Source organism: Caloenas nicobarica, chromosome 7 (genome assembly GCF_036013445.1).
Source record: "Caloenas nicobarica isolate bCalNic1 chromosome 7, bCalNic1.hap1, whole genome shotgun sequence".
Lineage (NCBI taxonomy): Eukaryota > Metazoa > Chordata > Aves > Columbiformes > Columbidae > Caloenas > Caloenas nicobarica.
The window spans coordinates 13,499,338-13,515,193 of NC_088251.1; the positions used below are offsets into that span (position 1 = coordinate 13,499,338).

The following is a 15,856-nucleotide window of genomic DNA, read 5'->3' on the forward strand; positions in this document are numbered from 1 at the left end:
CTTCCACACCCTTCTCTCACATAAGCCTTTAAGTTCGACATCTTTCATCTCCTCCTTTCCTGTATGGAAACCTCCTAATGCAGACAGCCTTACTGTGAATTTTCTCTCTCTCTTATAATCTGTATGTCTACTGAGGTTTCCCGTGTTGCCCTTTGTGTAGCATGTGTGTACCTGGCAGGCTGATGTCCTGTTGATTTGGAGAAAGCCACCGGGTTAAACCAATTGGTAAGAAAAACACTACCAGTAAGCAGTGAAGAGAGCTCATCTTCTGTGCCACCATGGGCTTCCAAGAGGATCGCTGAGTGTCTTTAGCCAAAATCACGGAGATCTATAAACTTGAAATCCAGCTCCTCTGAAAATTTGTGGTTCTTCTCTTTGATCCACGTGGGATCAGAGGGGATGTGTAGACTACCACAAACTAGACACTGTGTCTGTTCAACACCACTTGCCACACCTCCACTTAGGGTGACTAGGGAAGCTTTAGGCCTTATAGCAAAGGAGAAATTGAGGAGATTGAGCTGGGTGCAGAAGTCTGGTCTAAGCCCCTGACAGATATAAAGGGCAAAAAGGCAAAGGCCAGTTTTGGGGAAAGTTATTAACTTGTTCACCTAATATTCCCCAGTCGAATAATTTTGCTGTGCTTGATTGTCTACAGAACATCATTCTGGAAGACAATGGTGTCTGCTCTCATGAATATAAGGGTATATTCCCCACATGGGTGCACATAAGCAGAATTGAGTGATTATTAATGATACGATATCAGAGTTTATGAACAGCTTCCCAGCATCACTAGCAAAATGGTTGTGTTTGCACCCTAGCAATAGCTGAAGTATAATATTTTGCATTGCTTTGTAGCAGCACCAAGCACCCTTGCAGTACTTGCCAAACTAGTGTGGAAGCCCTTGAATGGAAAAAGTGTTTGTCTGTGTTTCTGTGCCAGTCCAATGGTTTGTGTGTTGTTCACACCTTCACAAGCAGAAGGAGCCAAGTACAGTTCTACATATGCCATCCAGAAAATAAGTGGTGTCCTCTGTGCACAGCTGCTCTCACAATGCCATTTTCATAGGTGTCTTGGTTTTTTGTTCATATTTTAAGCATAAATTATTGTTTCTGTGTCTAGCTAATTCTCAGTTCTGGCTTGTTAGTTTCTTGAGCCTGCTCAATAATTGCAAGGTTAGGTTTTTCCTTATATTTATAATCAGCATATTAGAAGTTTGGATCATGAGAATTAGCTGTGGCAGTGATAGTGAATTGCATGTTGCAAGCAGAGACATCAGACATTTTTCACTTGAGTTCTGTTCCAGAGTGCTGCTGTTACACATGAACTCGAATAAGAGAAGCTGCTTTTTTTTTTTTTCTTCTGGATTTTGTTTTGAGTGTGATAATTTGCTTAGAGAGGGTTGGAGCCCTGTTTGCTTTGATGTCATATGCAGTAGACTGAAATCTCCAAAGATCATGCAGCCTAAGTAGAGATGGAACAGCAGTTATGTTGATCTGTCCTGACACTGCAGCCTCCTTGGACAAGTTGTCTTCAGTTGTGCAGCTTGTTTTGGGGGTTGTGTATGTGGTGAAGTTTTCTTGTTTTGTGTTGGTTTGTTTGGTTGTTTTTTGTTTGGTTTTTTTGTGTGGTTTTGTTTTGTTTTGGTTTTTTTTAAGGAAAGGTAACGGCAAGAATGGCAATTTGTGACAGTTCTAGGTGGTTGATGTTACTCAGGCTCAAGAAACTAACTTGTTCCACTGTACTAACTAAAACAAAACTTCTGCATCCCACCTAACCGGTTCCTGCTAACAAGACCAGAGCTTGTAAATGCCATGTTTTTGGTTTTTTTCCTCACCCTCCCATCTTTTTTTCTTGTTTGTTTGTTTTGTTTCCATTCATGTTCCAAACTAGTTTCTAAGCGACGCAAGGCTCACCTGAGACGCCTGGACCGGCGATGGACGCTGGGCGGGATAGTCAACAGGCAGCAGAGTCGAGGTGAATTAATACCTTCCTATGACACCAGCCCCTAAGGATGCAGCAAAAGCCAGGCTGCAGCTTTGGCTGTTGTGCTCCAGGGTGTGCATCCTTGGCAGTCTGACAGAGAGAGGCCAAAGCTCCAGAGTTCAGATGTGGACTCTGTATCTGTCAGGTTGAAGGTGTCTTGAAGCCAGGGTTAGGCACCACAAGACCTGGAGGCTAATGACCAAGGGTAACTGCAATATCATTCCTCATGCTGCTTGGGAAAGCTCACATCTGTTGTGGTTTAAATTTCAGCATATTTGTACTCAGTCTTTCCTACCTCAGTAAGGACAAGTGATACTTTCACGGCTCTTAAAATGAGAAGGATGCCAAAAAGCCATGGTCAGAGATGTATGCGCTGGAAAAGTGCTTGATGTGGAAAGATGAGAATCATTCCAGTTTCAGTCCCCTCTCTTACAAGCAGTGCTTGGTACTAAAGTCAGACTTCCAAAGAAGTTTTGGGAGCTTTTAGTGTCAGCCTTAGGTGTTAAAATACCACCACCAGCAGCATCTTTTTAGTTTTGCTGGTATGACAGGGAGCATGGCAGGGTAAGAGGGAACACTTTGTGTTCTGAAACTGCATTTGAGTAAAGCCTGAGGAATCTTCCAAACCAAGCATTTCTCCAGTACATCTTTCCGAGAGTAAAGGCACCCCTTTCTGTCCATTTCTTCACTTCTTACAGGATTTTCCAGATATGGTGTTCATTGCAATTTTAAAAGGAAGGGGGTGGAGGGAAGCACCATTTGCACCTCTCTGCAACTTTCAGACACCACTTTCTGAGGGGATGGAATCAGGTGTAAGCACAAGAGAAGATGCCCAGTTGAGAAAAAGGTGCCTTTTCCTACTGAGGAAAGAATGTTCTTTTAAAGTTGCAAATTTATCTTTTCCTGGATTTGGTGGTGGTTCTATGTGCAGACTTGTGTGTGTGTCAGGCACGTAGGACTTTTCAGTGGCTTTTTACCTTTGCTTCAAAGTATGATTGAGGAAACCAAAATAACAAGAGGGGTTTTCTTCCTACTGTAGCTTCACCCTGCAGCAACTGGAACTACCCGCAGAAGGCAAAGTCTTGCATCTCAGCTACCAAATATACCCTGAAGGCAGAAAGAAAAAAACCCCATAAGCACGTATGCTGGGTTGTAAAAAAGAATTTGTGCCTATGTCTGTACTGCAAGTGTTTGGGAGCTACTTCTTTTGCATTGTCAAATTCTGCCAGGTACTTCCTGGCAATTTAACTGGGAGAATTTCTGGTAATCAGTTTTCTAAATAATTTATTAGTTTAAACAAATATATCCTTTCATATTCATACAATATTGCAAACAAAGCTCCATAAGTTATTAAGACTGCATGATGATTTCCTTAGCATAGTTGACTGGTAAGTTGCATTCCCAGGTTTTTCCTCTTGCACTCTTATGCCCACCATCTGTGTGCATCTTCTCCAGACCTGTACTCTGACCAGTGTCTTCCCTGGCAGGCTTCCCCACCACGTGCTCCCCCAGTCTCTTCCATCCCTCCTGCCTCTTTTTTCCTCCATAACAGTTTCTTCCCTATTAGGACCAGGGGTTTTGCATGTGTTGGAGACCACGTGCTTTATCACAAACTAGATCTTGGCACTTGAACTTGGCACAAAGTAAAGTATCTCAAGGTTTGGGGCAACCTCTATGGCTGAGCTGTTTCTATGAGCTCTCTCCAATGCATTTCAGCCATAGCTAGCCAGGCTGGCTAAAAATAAGCTGTTTAATGTAATCTGAAATAGCAGGTTAGGGAGCTCTTAGGAGCAGGCTCACAGGAAGTAAAGAAACTAATTTTAATACTTGGGGACAGATTGGAGACAGTGGCTTCATGATCTGGCATAGCTGCAGCCTGTACACACATCTACTCCTTCCAAACTGCAGTTGTTGAACTCTCTGGGTGTCTGGACTGCTGCGCTCTAACAGATCAGAATTTATGAGAGGTCAGGAGAGATGATTTCTTCCTTCTTTCTGTCACATCCCAGCCCAAAAGACTTCTAACCAGGCCAAATTTGGGTGGGTTTGCACAGAAATGACAGAATGCATGAGGTGTATACATGCCCCTGCCAACCTTCAAGTCTCTGCTCCAAAGTGCAGAAGAACTAGAGCTGCTCAAACAGGAGGTTGCCAGAATTGTTCAGCACAGGCAAAACAGCTTCCCCTCCCCCACTTGGCCTCTTTCTTGGAAATAAATTCAATTAAGCATTTTGGCTGAAATTCTTCCCACCCAGTGATATTATGTTTGAGATAGTCCCTGCTGTTGGAAGAGCTAGCTCTCAGAGTTCACTAGAGTTTAAAAGCAAGCTATTAAGGATGCTTCCCTTTGTATTTATGCTTGGATACCACTAATAAGCATTTTTACCAGCAAGGTCTATGATAGCATCACTTAAAAGCCAGAACTGAAGGAATTAGGTGTGGTTTCTGAAGGCCAGGATTTTCTAAGTGACTTGGATATTAAAAATACTGGAAAAGCTGGAGTGTGGAAGGGAAGGATGTTTGCTTCCCTGTTACAGACTGCCTAATGGGGGAGAATTATCAGGGATGTAGCACATGGCTTATTTACTTCTAGCCTTTCTAAAGCCATTTGAAGGGTCTAAAGCATCCCTGAACTTCACATATTTGGGAGCAATGTTACTGGGTCTGTCAATGAGAAAGATGGAAGACAAATTATTGAATATAATGGTAGTTCTCTGTTTTTAAAGCTGAAGAAGGAGAACAGCTGTAGTCTGTTTTTACAAAGAGAAACAGATGACACTTGTTGCTGAACTATTCTGTTAAAAATGGTCCGCGGTGTGCCCAGATCTAAGAGATTACATTGGTTTATGTTTCCTATGTAGCTGCTGAGCTTGTTTGGGTTTTTTTGATGTTAAATGTTTTTGAATGTGGTACATTTTCTGAGCTTTTGTCTATACATTAGGAAACTCCAGTAATACAAATACGGGTTGTGAGAAGTCTGAACGTTTGTAGTTTTAACTCGGTCCTGACACTTGTTAGACCTGCAGGCTGCAGAGTTCATATTCTCTTGTACTGGGTAAAATGCTAGTTCTACACATGCATTTACTTGGAGCTTTCCCTGGAAGAAAACTTAGGCTTGTTTATAGGCTAATTTCATGAGAAGTCAGTTGTGGTATTACAGTTTGATTGGGAGAAGTGGGGGGTTACATGCCAGTTTTATATGCTAGATACTTGATAAAAGCTAGTGCTGCTTTGGTTTTGTGTCCGACACTTTGAACCGGAGCTATTACAATGCAGAAAAGTACTTCAAAGTTATTCGTATCAACAATATAGTGACATGTGGGCTGAATTTCTGCCAAATGAGCCTGTTATTTAAGAATAGCCGCTAACACCGGAAATAAGCTACTCGATGAAAGAGTTACAGCTATAACTTGGAAACCATAGGTCTTCCTACTGCCTGCCTAACTTATGGAGAGAGGGATCTTGATAGGGAGACATGGACAGGGCATAGAGGGAAGGCAGCTGTGTAACTAAGTGGTCTTGATACTTGAACCCCGTCTCCTAGCCTGGATGAGTTGTTCTGCAGCCAGTTTTATGGCTGTGGAAAGAGCCCTTGATCAGTACTGGAGACCCAGCCTGGCTGGTGTGCTTGTGCACTCTTACCCTTTCCTGCACCCCACCAGAGCTGCTCTGCACTCCTGGCAGCCCTCTCATTACCCACAGGACTTCTCCCTTTGTTTTCACTCTTTTTCCCTGCTTGTCCTTGATGCTGATGAAGTGTTTATCACTCACGGTGCAAGGCAGCTTTGCCATGCTAAATCAAACCAGCACAGAGCAGCTTCAGACTTGGTTTGCTTGGGCTTTTGTTGTTGCTGTTGTTTGGTTTGGGGTTTTTTTTTGTTTGGCTGTTTTTTTTCCCCTTCCTCAGTGCTCCAAGGAAAGTAGTAAATGTTTATTACCCCTTGCTAGTTGAAGAAAGAGCACGTGCAATACAGAGCTGTTTAGAAGAAATGGCATTATTGTTCTTTTCTGTCTGTTGGCATGAGGTTTTCTGCTATTTAAAAAAAAGGGGGGGGGCCAGGGGAGGCATGAAGGCTGACGAGCTCCTGTCTACAGATGTACACATTTGATAACTGTGGATGGTTATTTTCTCTGCTGAATATTTAGACAAGTAAAACAAAGACCATGTTGAATTAATGCATAGCTTTCTGGAACAGCGAGACTTTTTCCAGAAGCAGGTCTGACAAAGGGGGGGTGGAGCGGAGGAGTGGGGGAGGGCGAGTGCAGACTGCTGACTGAGGGGAAAGTATTTTGAAAGAAAATTCTTCTGTGGTTTGGAAGATGTAGGGTTGGGACTGTTTCATTTTGCTGAGAAATCGTTAATTGACTAATTTTTAGCCCAATTCCCCCTTATCCTCACCTTTACAAGCATATCAAACAAGAATGGGGTCACAGAAAGTTGGGGGCATGTACAAGCACCAGCTGAGCAAAGGAAATTAATTCCTTACTTGGTTGACTCCTGAAGTGCTGCAGATAACTTTCACACTTATCTATGAAGGCAGAAAAGAGCGAACTTATATAGATGAAGGAGAGGTATGTGAAGCAGGGCAGTCAGAACTTGGAAACAGAAATGCATGAGCGCTGGCCATTTGCCTGGGAGAGATGAGACTGATTATGCGGGGCTGGAAACGTGCATGGGATTTTAGCTGCTTAAAGGCAAGGTTCCTGTCCCAAATAGTTTACAGCCTAAAGAAAGAGGAGGAGATCTGTGCATCAAAGGAGCCTGGGCGAGTGGCAATTTGGCATGCATCTTATTATGACCAAAAGGTTTTTCACAGTGGAAAGTGATATTTATTTGGTTTTTTTAAAAGCTTTTAGAGAAGGACTAAACCTAAGCTTGTTTGGAGAGGCAGGTAGTCAGGGTAGGTAAGGATTATTTTAGGATGGATTTGAGAGTTTCTGGTTATTTGATACCAGGGAGGAGAGAACCTACTCAGGTTCTATCCTACTTCAGGATAAGGCATCATAAGAAAGGCATGGGGCTGAGTGGAAAAAGATGAAAGGATTTGGAGGAGTGGGAAATTCAAAGGGAACAGAACACATGAGAGCAAGTAGTAGGATGTTAAAGCAAGGTACAGCACATAGGCTTGAAAATTCAAGATGCAACAACCGAATTGGGTATATACTTGGTAGGAGTCTGGCTGAAGTACCAGAGTGTGGCTGTGTCAAGAGCCTTGGGCAAGAGCTGGGTGCTGAAAGGCTGGGGAGGGAGCGAAGGAGGCAGGAGGTGGCTGTATAAAAGAAGCTGAAGGTCCAAATATGAGCTCTAGTGGTGAGGAGCAGTAGTGGTAGAGGATTGTGAAGACGTTAGGGAAAGGAACTGTTACCTTGGTGATAGACTAGGAGGAATCTGAAATAACCAGTGCCAAGGGAATCGGGAAGATTGAATAAGGAAGATTTGGAAAGCGCTAGTGAAGTTCTACGTTACAACTCGAGCAGTAAAACCGTAGGTCTGCTTTCCTTGACCTGGCAGTAAGTATAAATCCAGACAGCCAGAGGAGGGACTGAGTTGCCTTCTCAAGACACCTCATAACTTTAATGTGTAGTATTTTTGTGCATGAGCACACGCGTAAAATCTGAAATTCTGCTTTGACAGATGGGATTGGAGGAGCCTCACACGCTGTCAAGTTCAGTGTCCTGCTCTGTCAGACAATTAGGTACAGTTTCTTCATAAAGGGGTGGAGGTTCATCTTAGGTGTTTTGGGGTTTTTCCTATGGGAAATATGTCTTCGTGGGTCATGTGCTGTGGGAAATGGCATACCCAATGCCTAAAAATTGAGATTCCCCTTTTACTAGTAGACAGAGAGCAGGTGAAACGAAAGAAAACATATCTGCCTATATGCTGATTAAAGGAAGTGTGACAGGATGGATGCGTCTGCAGGCTCTTTAATTACAAGCTGTAATCCTACTCAAAAGGAAAAAAACATGAAGCACTGTTGTCGTAGTCTGCCATTATCCAAAAATAAATGTCATTTGGCATTACATCCTCCTAAACTTTAACAAGTTAAATGTAGCAACCCTAGTTTTTCTGCAGCCAGTATGTTGTATCATAGCTATTGAACAGGCTGGATGAGATGGAAGAAATATTTCAGTCCCCACTACACTATGGCTGCAAAGTTGACCTTTTACTACTTGATGAGCATTGCCAAGGTGCCTATGGGTCATCTTGCACTACTGTAAATCATATGATGGTTTAAGAGCTGTATTATAAATCCTATTTATGCAAAAAAAATGCATTTTATTAAGTTGCATCTTAAAATAGATGAGAGAAGATTTGTGGGCATTCTTATCCTAGCCTGGCTTTAGATCCAGTTTCATATGGGTTGTCTTGACTCTGCTTCCAGCAATCTCAGCAATAGGTCTCTTTCCTCAAAATTAAGTGAAGCTGCATTGAAACTGGCCTGGCTTAGTACAGAGAAGTTTTACACAGGGTTTGTGGTGCCACCACTAAAAGAACCAGCCTCACCTTCCCCAGCAGCTTTTCCTTTATGCTTGTGCAGATCTGCAGTGAACCAAACCAGGCTTAGGGTCATACCAACTTTTCCTTGGTCAGGTTGGCCACAGGTCTGTCTCACAGCAGAGTCATGAACTGTGCAAGGAGAGGTGGCAAGTGGGAGACAGGACAAAGAAAGGAGAAGGGAACGGTCTCAACTGCTGCAGCACTAGGCATGCATTCATAAACTGCATTTTTAAAGCAGCTTTTAGTTTTAAAGCTGTTGCTATTGTGTATAGGAAAGGGTCAGCTTGGCAGAGCACTGTTATGTTGCTGGAGGGGTTGCAAAATGGTTGTGTGGATGGTTTGGCTTTTTGTTTTGTTTGTTCTTTCCTAACAGCTATGGAAAGGCATTAGTTGTCTGTGACTTGTGCAGGAGCGACCCATAACACTCAAATACAACTGGCTTCTCCATGCAGGTCTGCTGAAAATAGCATGGTTGCGTGCACCTGTACAAACCACATACTATACATAGCTGTAATGCAGGGCATTGTCATGTATATATGCACACCTCTCAGCTGGACTGCAGCAACCTCTGCTATGCTTGCTGGGGGGAAATCTCAGTTGCTAGAAAAAGCCTTCTCTGCAGCTGTTATAAGGACATGGGAACTGTCCTCTGCTGTCCACACTTTTTTGCCAGGAATTCACCAGGATCTGTCTGTATATTGTGGCCCCAAGTCTCTACCGTCTTTCTTCAGGAGACTTTAGTTGGAACCAGAGTTAGAGAAGCCTGCCTTTCTTTGGGAAGGAGAAAGATTGATAGGGAAGCGAGGTGTTGGAATAACCAGTGGACTGGGCTGCTGGGGTGTCTGGGAGGGCTGGACAGAGCACAGCTACAAGTGGGTGGTGTGAGTTGGGTAGTCCAAACCGTGTAGAAATTCTTGTTGTGCATGTTTTATATAATGTCTGTATCCAGGTAGGGGGGAGAATGACACATACTAATACTTCCAAGCTAAGTGGGTTGCAGTTGGATAATGCATGATGTGACAGACTTGCATTGTAGCTCTCTGCCAAACAGTCTTTGCTTCTTCATGTATGCCTTGTCCAGATTTACTAGTGCAGCTGAATTTCTAGTAGAGGTTCCTCCTTCAGCTCAGCTGGGGAAGGTATCTTTGACCTGCAAATCAGAGGTAAAGAAATATAAGTTAAGTTGGCTAATCAAGCCGTTAAGAGTTCTCTGAGTGTCACACATTAAGAACAGAGGTCTTTATGGCCTTTATGCCATTTTCAGCAGATCTTGAAGGGGACTAGGACTCTTATCCCATTATTTCCAAAGTGCAGCCTTTAGCTGATGTATGTGCTTTGAAGAATGCTGTAAAGTTTATTCTGCCCACTTGACCTCAATGGTGAAGTTGATGTAATGGAAGCTGCAGCTAGGGAATACAAATTATACTTTTGTTTGCATTTTTTTTGCTGGTAATTGTTAAGTCAAAACTTAATGAATCAAAATCAAACATTTTGTAATCTCTGTAGATCTGGGCGTGCAACTTTGGTAGGTTTGGGATGGTTCACTGACTTGCGTTTTATACCACTGCCTGTCATAGTATCCGAACAAAACCAGCATGATATTTCAGATTTGTCAGTGTAACTCAGAGCACTGTCTTTCTACTGGCTGATGTTCTGCTGATTCTTTCATGAAACTATTCCTCTGTGGAAAGTCTTTCCTGTAACTTTATGTATCAGTCATGAAGTGTCAAAAATCTACTCTTAAAGACCTTTGAATAGTAATGTGATATGTTGACTAGTACATCAATCCTCCTTAAGTGACACATCCACTGAAAGCTCCACTGCTCCCTTCAGCAATTCTTGGTTTATACAAAACATCCACTGGCTAGAGATAGTTTTTGAAAAGCAAAATAGAATTACACTTCATTTGCAAGGGAGCCCATATCTCCAGAATACTGTTTAAGTTACAAACCTCATGTATGTTTGCAGTATCCCCCACACCACAGAAAGAAACCAAACGTGTAATCTTGAAAATGGCTGTAATTTTTGCTGTGAAAGCACTTTGCAAGAGGAAATTGTAATGGCGCCTTCCTGGTTTTGATCTATAGGCTTAAAAATAGAACTGCTAAAAAAAATCATCATAGGACTCTCTTTTCCAAGTGAATTTCTAAGAGTTTTGGTTTTCTTGCTTCACAGAATAACTTTTTTTCTCTCTTCCCTTCCTGCTTTTGTTCAGTCTCTCTTTCACCTCCCTCTGTGTAGGGAGGAATCACCTGAAGGCTCTCCACTCAAAGAGCATTAATCTTGAGCTGAAAGCCGCAAGACTGAAGATCTAAGCAACTGAGGTGCTCATGGACAGGCTAAGACTGTGGCAGCTCAGAAAAGCTCACCAGTCTCACTTGTGCATCCCAGTTTCACAGTACTTGTATGGGGCTCCATCCTTCTTGATGACTCAGTGTTCTAGTTTCTCGAGTGTCTCTGGTCATTCAGAGCCACTGATGGACGGTATTGAGTGTGGTGTGTGCAAGGCAGCAAGGTGAGAGTAGCAACACACAAAGCAGTAATCTCAATCCTGGAGGCAGAGTGCTGTTCAAGAGAAGTCTTCCTCCTCAGCAAACGTGAGCAATGGTCACAAGCTCAGGAAAGAGGCTGAAGCGCTCTCAGCTGAGGACGTGGCTTTTCCATGCAGCTGGCAGCTGCTTTTTCAATGTGCCACTTCTACAGCTTGGTTAGTCCTTCATGGCCTGTTTCAGCAAGAACGAGAGGAGTTGGAGGTTTTGTCTGGTCTTTTGCCTCTACCTTGAAACTCACTGGAAAGGAAGTCCGGCAGTCGGTGGCTGCGAGGCAGGCAGAGCAGTGATGTGTGCCTATGTGCATAGCTGCAGGCCCAGAAGTTGTGTTTGCAGAAGTTGCTGGCTCTTGTAGTAGCTTGCATGGATCTGTTGTCCTTTTCCCTAGCAAGCCACTCATTGATATTTGGAATGGAGAGAGTGGATTTGTGTGAAGGAGGAAGAGATCTAATGTTTGGAAGGTGATTGCATCCTAGTTTGCAAAGGACCCTCGCCCCAGACTTTGCTTTCATTTAAGTGATCAGACTCAGAAATGCTGTTGGGGTTGATGGGTAATTGCTGTCTCAATTCCTCACACAGGAAAAGTCCTTCTGGAGCAGGAGTCTGGAAAGCTGTGTTGAAATCTAGGAGTGAGAACCTCACTTGTGGCCTCCTATGCTGTCCTCTGCAGAAGGAGGGAGGTCACATACCTGAAGAGGGAGACCACTCTGCCCAGCAAGAGGAGCTGAATAGCTGGCTTGAGCTGCAGGAGGGACTGCTGTTTATGTGGAGGAAAAATAAGATAAACGGAGAAACTTCTGTTGTAGCTGTAGTGGCAAGGGTGAACTCTGATAGCCAGGGTCATAAAGCGGCCATGGTATGGAGGAGAGAAAAAGCAGACCCTTCTTCCAATGCTCAGCAAACATGTGGCTTAGCTCTTTATTACTGTCCTAGAAACATCCCTGGAAGTGTCTGAAGCAATGTGTATCTGGACAGTGCTGCAGATCTGTGCACCTGAACCTTCCCTTAGCTCTCTCTTCTTGGAGACAAGCTTTAGCTGCCCAGGGATCTTCTGCAGTTCAGTTTAGCGATTGGGGCTTTGCACGCAGTGGGAACTGGGCACACAACTCCTTCAGCAGCAGCCACTTGAAACAGGAAAAATGAGTTTACCTTTACTGTGCAGAGCAGAAACCCAGTTAGGAAAACTGTCCTGTGACTCTGAAGCCAGGTTTCATTAGCTGCATCAGCATTCATCAGGGCCCATCTCATAGTAGAGTATTTCTGTAGAGAAGTATCATATCCTGATGCTGCTGATTACAAACTAGCTGGAATTACTTAACAGTAATAAAACAGCTAAAACAGCCCTCTTAGGCATGAGCAGGAGAGAGTGTTTTCTTCTTGGAGGCAAAGATTTTGACAGGTTTTAGCCCATCAGAATTAGAAGGATCCAAATGCAACCTGTCAAGGGAAGTCGACTTTGAGAGATGTCACTTTGTTGAATTATATGCCGTCGGATGCTTTGCCAACATATTTTCCTCTGTCTGAGGTATTATATTTTACTTTGTCTCAGTTTTTTTCTTTAAGTTTCCATGCTTTGCCCAGCAACAAAATGCAGTTGAGCCACAAAACCGAACATATGGTTGGGTCTGCTTCACTCTCTCCAAGAGAGTGCTCGCCTCAAGCTGCTGCAACTTTTCCATAGCTCCTTTGTTCTGCAGTGATCAGGAGCTCTGGATTCACTTAATTTCCTGACCATTCCTGTGCACTGACAACCCTGTATTTATTCTTGGCTGTGCCTTGTTGCAACTGCAGTAGAAAGTGCTAGGAGGGCCAGTTGGGGTGTGCTTTATTGCTTGCCTTCCCTCCCTTTGATCTAGCTACAGAAACTCCTGCTGTTACATGCATCAGGTTCAGGAGAGCTGTTTGGTAACACTTTCTGTGTCTGCCACTGTAGAGCAAGGCTGGCAGTGCTTGTTTTCAATCCCAGTCCCAGGAAGAGGTTGTCCTTGAGCATCACGGAAACACTGCAGCAAATGACTCTTGGTGTGTGGAGGGAGATGCTGAGAAAGTGTTTGTTCTGCTCTGTTCATTGATGTGCTCTCAGCAAGTCTGCTCACCTCTGCCTGGCCAGGAAGGGAATAGCCAATGGAGATTAATAGGGATGCTAAGTTTTTGGCTCAAACGCCATACTTGAAATCTAGCCTACGCTTTTGAACTATGTTTTAGTTCTGGCCCTCCACCGCCACCCATGTATTTCTCTGGAGTGAGGTCTAGCAAAAATGTGTTTGCAAAACACTTCACAACCCTTGAATGTAAGATGCTGTAAGGTCTCCTGTCAAACACAAAACCTCTGTATTCTTTTGTCACTTCCTTAGTGCTGTTTCAAGCTTGTTGCTGTAGACTTACCTTGCAGCGTTATGGGCCAGCCCCTCCGAGTTGGGGAGGATCGGTCCCTCTCGGGATGCAGGGCTCAGGTTTCAGTAACACGATGCTTCGTGCAGCCATGTGCATGTTCAAAAGAGCCAACTGGCTGGAGCTCCCGTGGTGACGCTTGGCTGATTTGGCAGCCGGATTGATTCTGTCAGGTTACAGTATGGGAGTTAAGTCCAGCTTCAAATCCTCTCCCTTACCCGCTCGAGGAACTTGGGGGGAGGGCGGGGAAAACGGGGGAGGCTCTCTGGAGACTTTGTGTCATTATTGGCATGGAAACACTTTATGATTATCAGCAGCAGGGTAGTGGCAAGGGGCTGATTATCATGTCGTCAGCATAAATAACCAGTGGGCCTCTAAGCAGGGCTCCGCCTTTTGTAATGGCTCCACGTAATCACTGCATAACAGTTTAAAAGCAAGCAGAACAGAAAAACTGCTGGACTAATTCTGACCCTAACTGATGTTGCCTTTTCTCCCTTCACTAGAAGAGAAATATGTCACTATCCAGCCGTACGCCAGCCAGGGGAAGGACGAGATTGGGTTTGAAAAAGGGGTCACCGTGGAGGTCATCCAAAAGAACCTGGAAGGATGGTGGTACATAAGGTAAAGAAGCCGTGCAGCCAGATTGCTGCATAACCTGTGACAATGAGCTTTTCTGATCATTCACTTAATGTTAGCATTTAAATAATTCTGTAGCTGGGTAAGGAAGCCCGAATTGTTCATAATGCCTCTTGAAGAAATGTAAAGAAAAGGCTAAGACAATACAATCGTGATTAAAGTAACTCTATAGTGTCTGCAAAAGCTGTGGACCATTCCAGTGGTGGAATTCCTGAACTTGTAGACATTTTTCTTCTTCCTCTAAATTAAAAGCCCATATCTGAGTTAAGATCTGTGAGACCTAACAAGGCTTTCTGTTGTAACTTTAATGTGATTCCAGTATAAAAGTTACTCTGCAACATGTTCAAATCTATTTATAGCAATGCTGAAAGGCTGATTGTGATCACTTGAGCTGTTTGGGGCAGGTAGTGCTGTTCACAGGGATGTAAGAGATCAGTTTGCTGGCTATAGCCCTTTCCAAACTTATTGGTGGTTTCAGTTAATTCACCTGATTTCTGCCTGTCTAAATTAGATATTCACAATGTAGAGGGACTGGATTCCAAGGGCAGGCAAAGTTATCATTGTGATCAACCTATGTTATGTATTTGAAACAGCAGTCATAGAGGACACTTGTGACTTAGGAATCCTTTTTTAAAATGCTTATGGGGAGAATGTAGGTTAGGTATGTCTCAGTGATATAAGGTGCCAGGATGAGTACTTAATGAGAGATTTCCCTATTGAGGTTCACGCAGCACTTGGGATTTAGTGCTCTTTCATGATTCTGCCCCTTGACTTGTATCTGTGTGTGAATCTGGCAGTGCTGTGACATCCCATATCTTTTTAAACAAGATGTGATAAAACAGGTAGCTTAAAAACATGGGTTTATCTCTCAGGCAGTGCAAAACATCTTATCTAGTCATCTTTTTCCATTCAGCTTGTAATTATAGTGATAATTTTTTTCCCCTTGCCATCCCCAAGACATAATTTGCTTTTGTTTGAATTCTGCTTGATTTACCAGCTATGAATGAGGACTCTGAAAATGCTGACCGAAGCAATGCTGTTGTTTTTCTCGATATCCTCACTTAGAAAACTGATTTATTTTTTTTTTTTTTTCTTCTTCTTCTTCTATGTAATGCTCCTGCAGATGGAATAGGCTAATAAAGATAGCGGTGGAGCCAGGAAAGCGCTCTAGATTGGAGGAACTAAAAAATGCCTGGGTTTGGTCAGGTCGCATTTTTTTCTCCTTTAATCATTCACAGAAGCAGAATCCAAAGTTGCAGATAAAGGAAGCAAGAGCACATAGGTTTTCAGAGAGGAGAAACATTGCAAGACATCGTTAGTTTATTTTGGTATTCTCCTTCTGAAATGCAGCCTTACTACTACTGTAGGTTCCCCTTTGCCATATTAACAGTTCTACAATAAGCAAAATTTCTTTTTCTTTTTTTTTCTTTCCCTTTTCCTCACTTCTTTGGGCCAACCCAAGTCACACCTTTTTCTATGTAGCAGAAATGCTTTCTGGTGGACTGCGACACATACTGCAGTGGCTGAAGTGGCTCTTTCATGGTGATCTGCTGGAAGGACAGTGGATGTCCCAGCCACCTCATGGTAGCTGGGGAATGCAGCACACACTTGGCTTTTTCATAAGAGGCGTTTTGAGTTGAGCAACCCCCTCTTCTTGTTGAAAGTCAGGTTACATGCTCCCTATACGCGCGACAAGTATGTTGGGTGTCAACATTAATCCTCTCTGCTGGTCTGGAGCACTATGCTGCAGTCTTGCTGGAGGATTAAATTATTCTTAGAAACAGTTATTTTTTATTT

The 15,856-nt window shown here is 43.4% G+C and overlaps 1 protein-coding gene across 2 annotated transcripts in view; it reads left to right on the forward strand.

Moving 5' to 3' along the window:
* The window catches only part of SH3PXD2A (SH3 and PX domains 2A), a 269,229-nt gene that overhangs the window by 232,206 nt on the left and 21,167 nt on the right, over nt 1-15,856 (forward strand). For both annotated transcript variants that reach the window (XM_065639536.1, XM_065639537.1), the window contains 2 exons: nt 1,892-1,975; nt 13,927-14,044. In XM_065639536.1, coding sequence (XP_065495608.1) covers nt 1,892-1,975; nt 13,927-14,044 — 202 coding nt within the window. The remainder of the gene's footprint in view (nt 1-1,891; nt 1,976-13,926; nt 14,045-15,856) is intronic.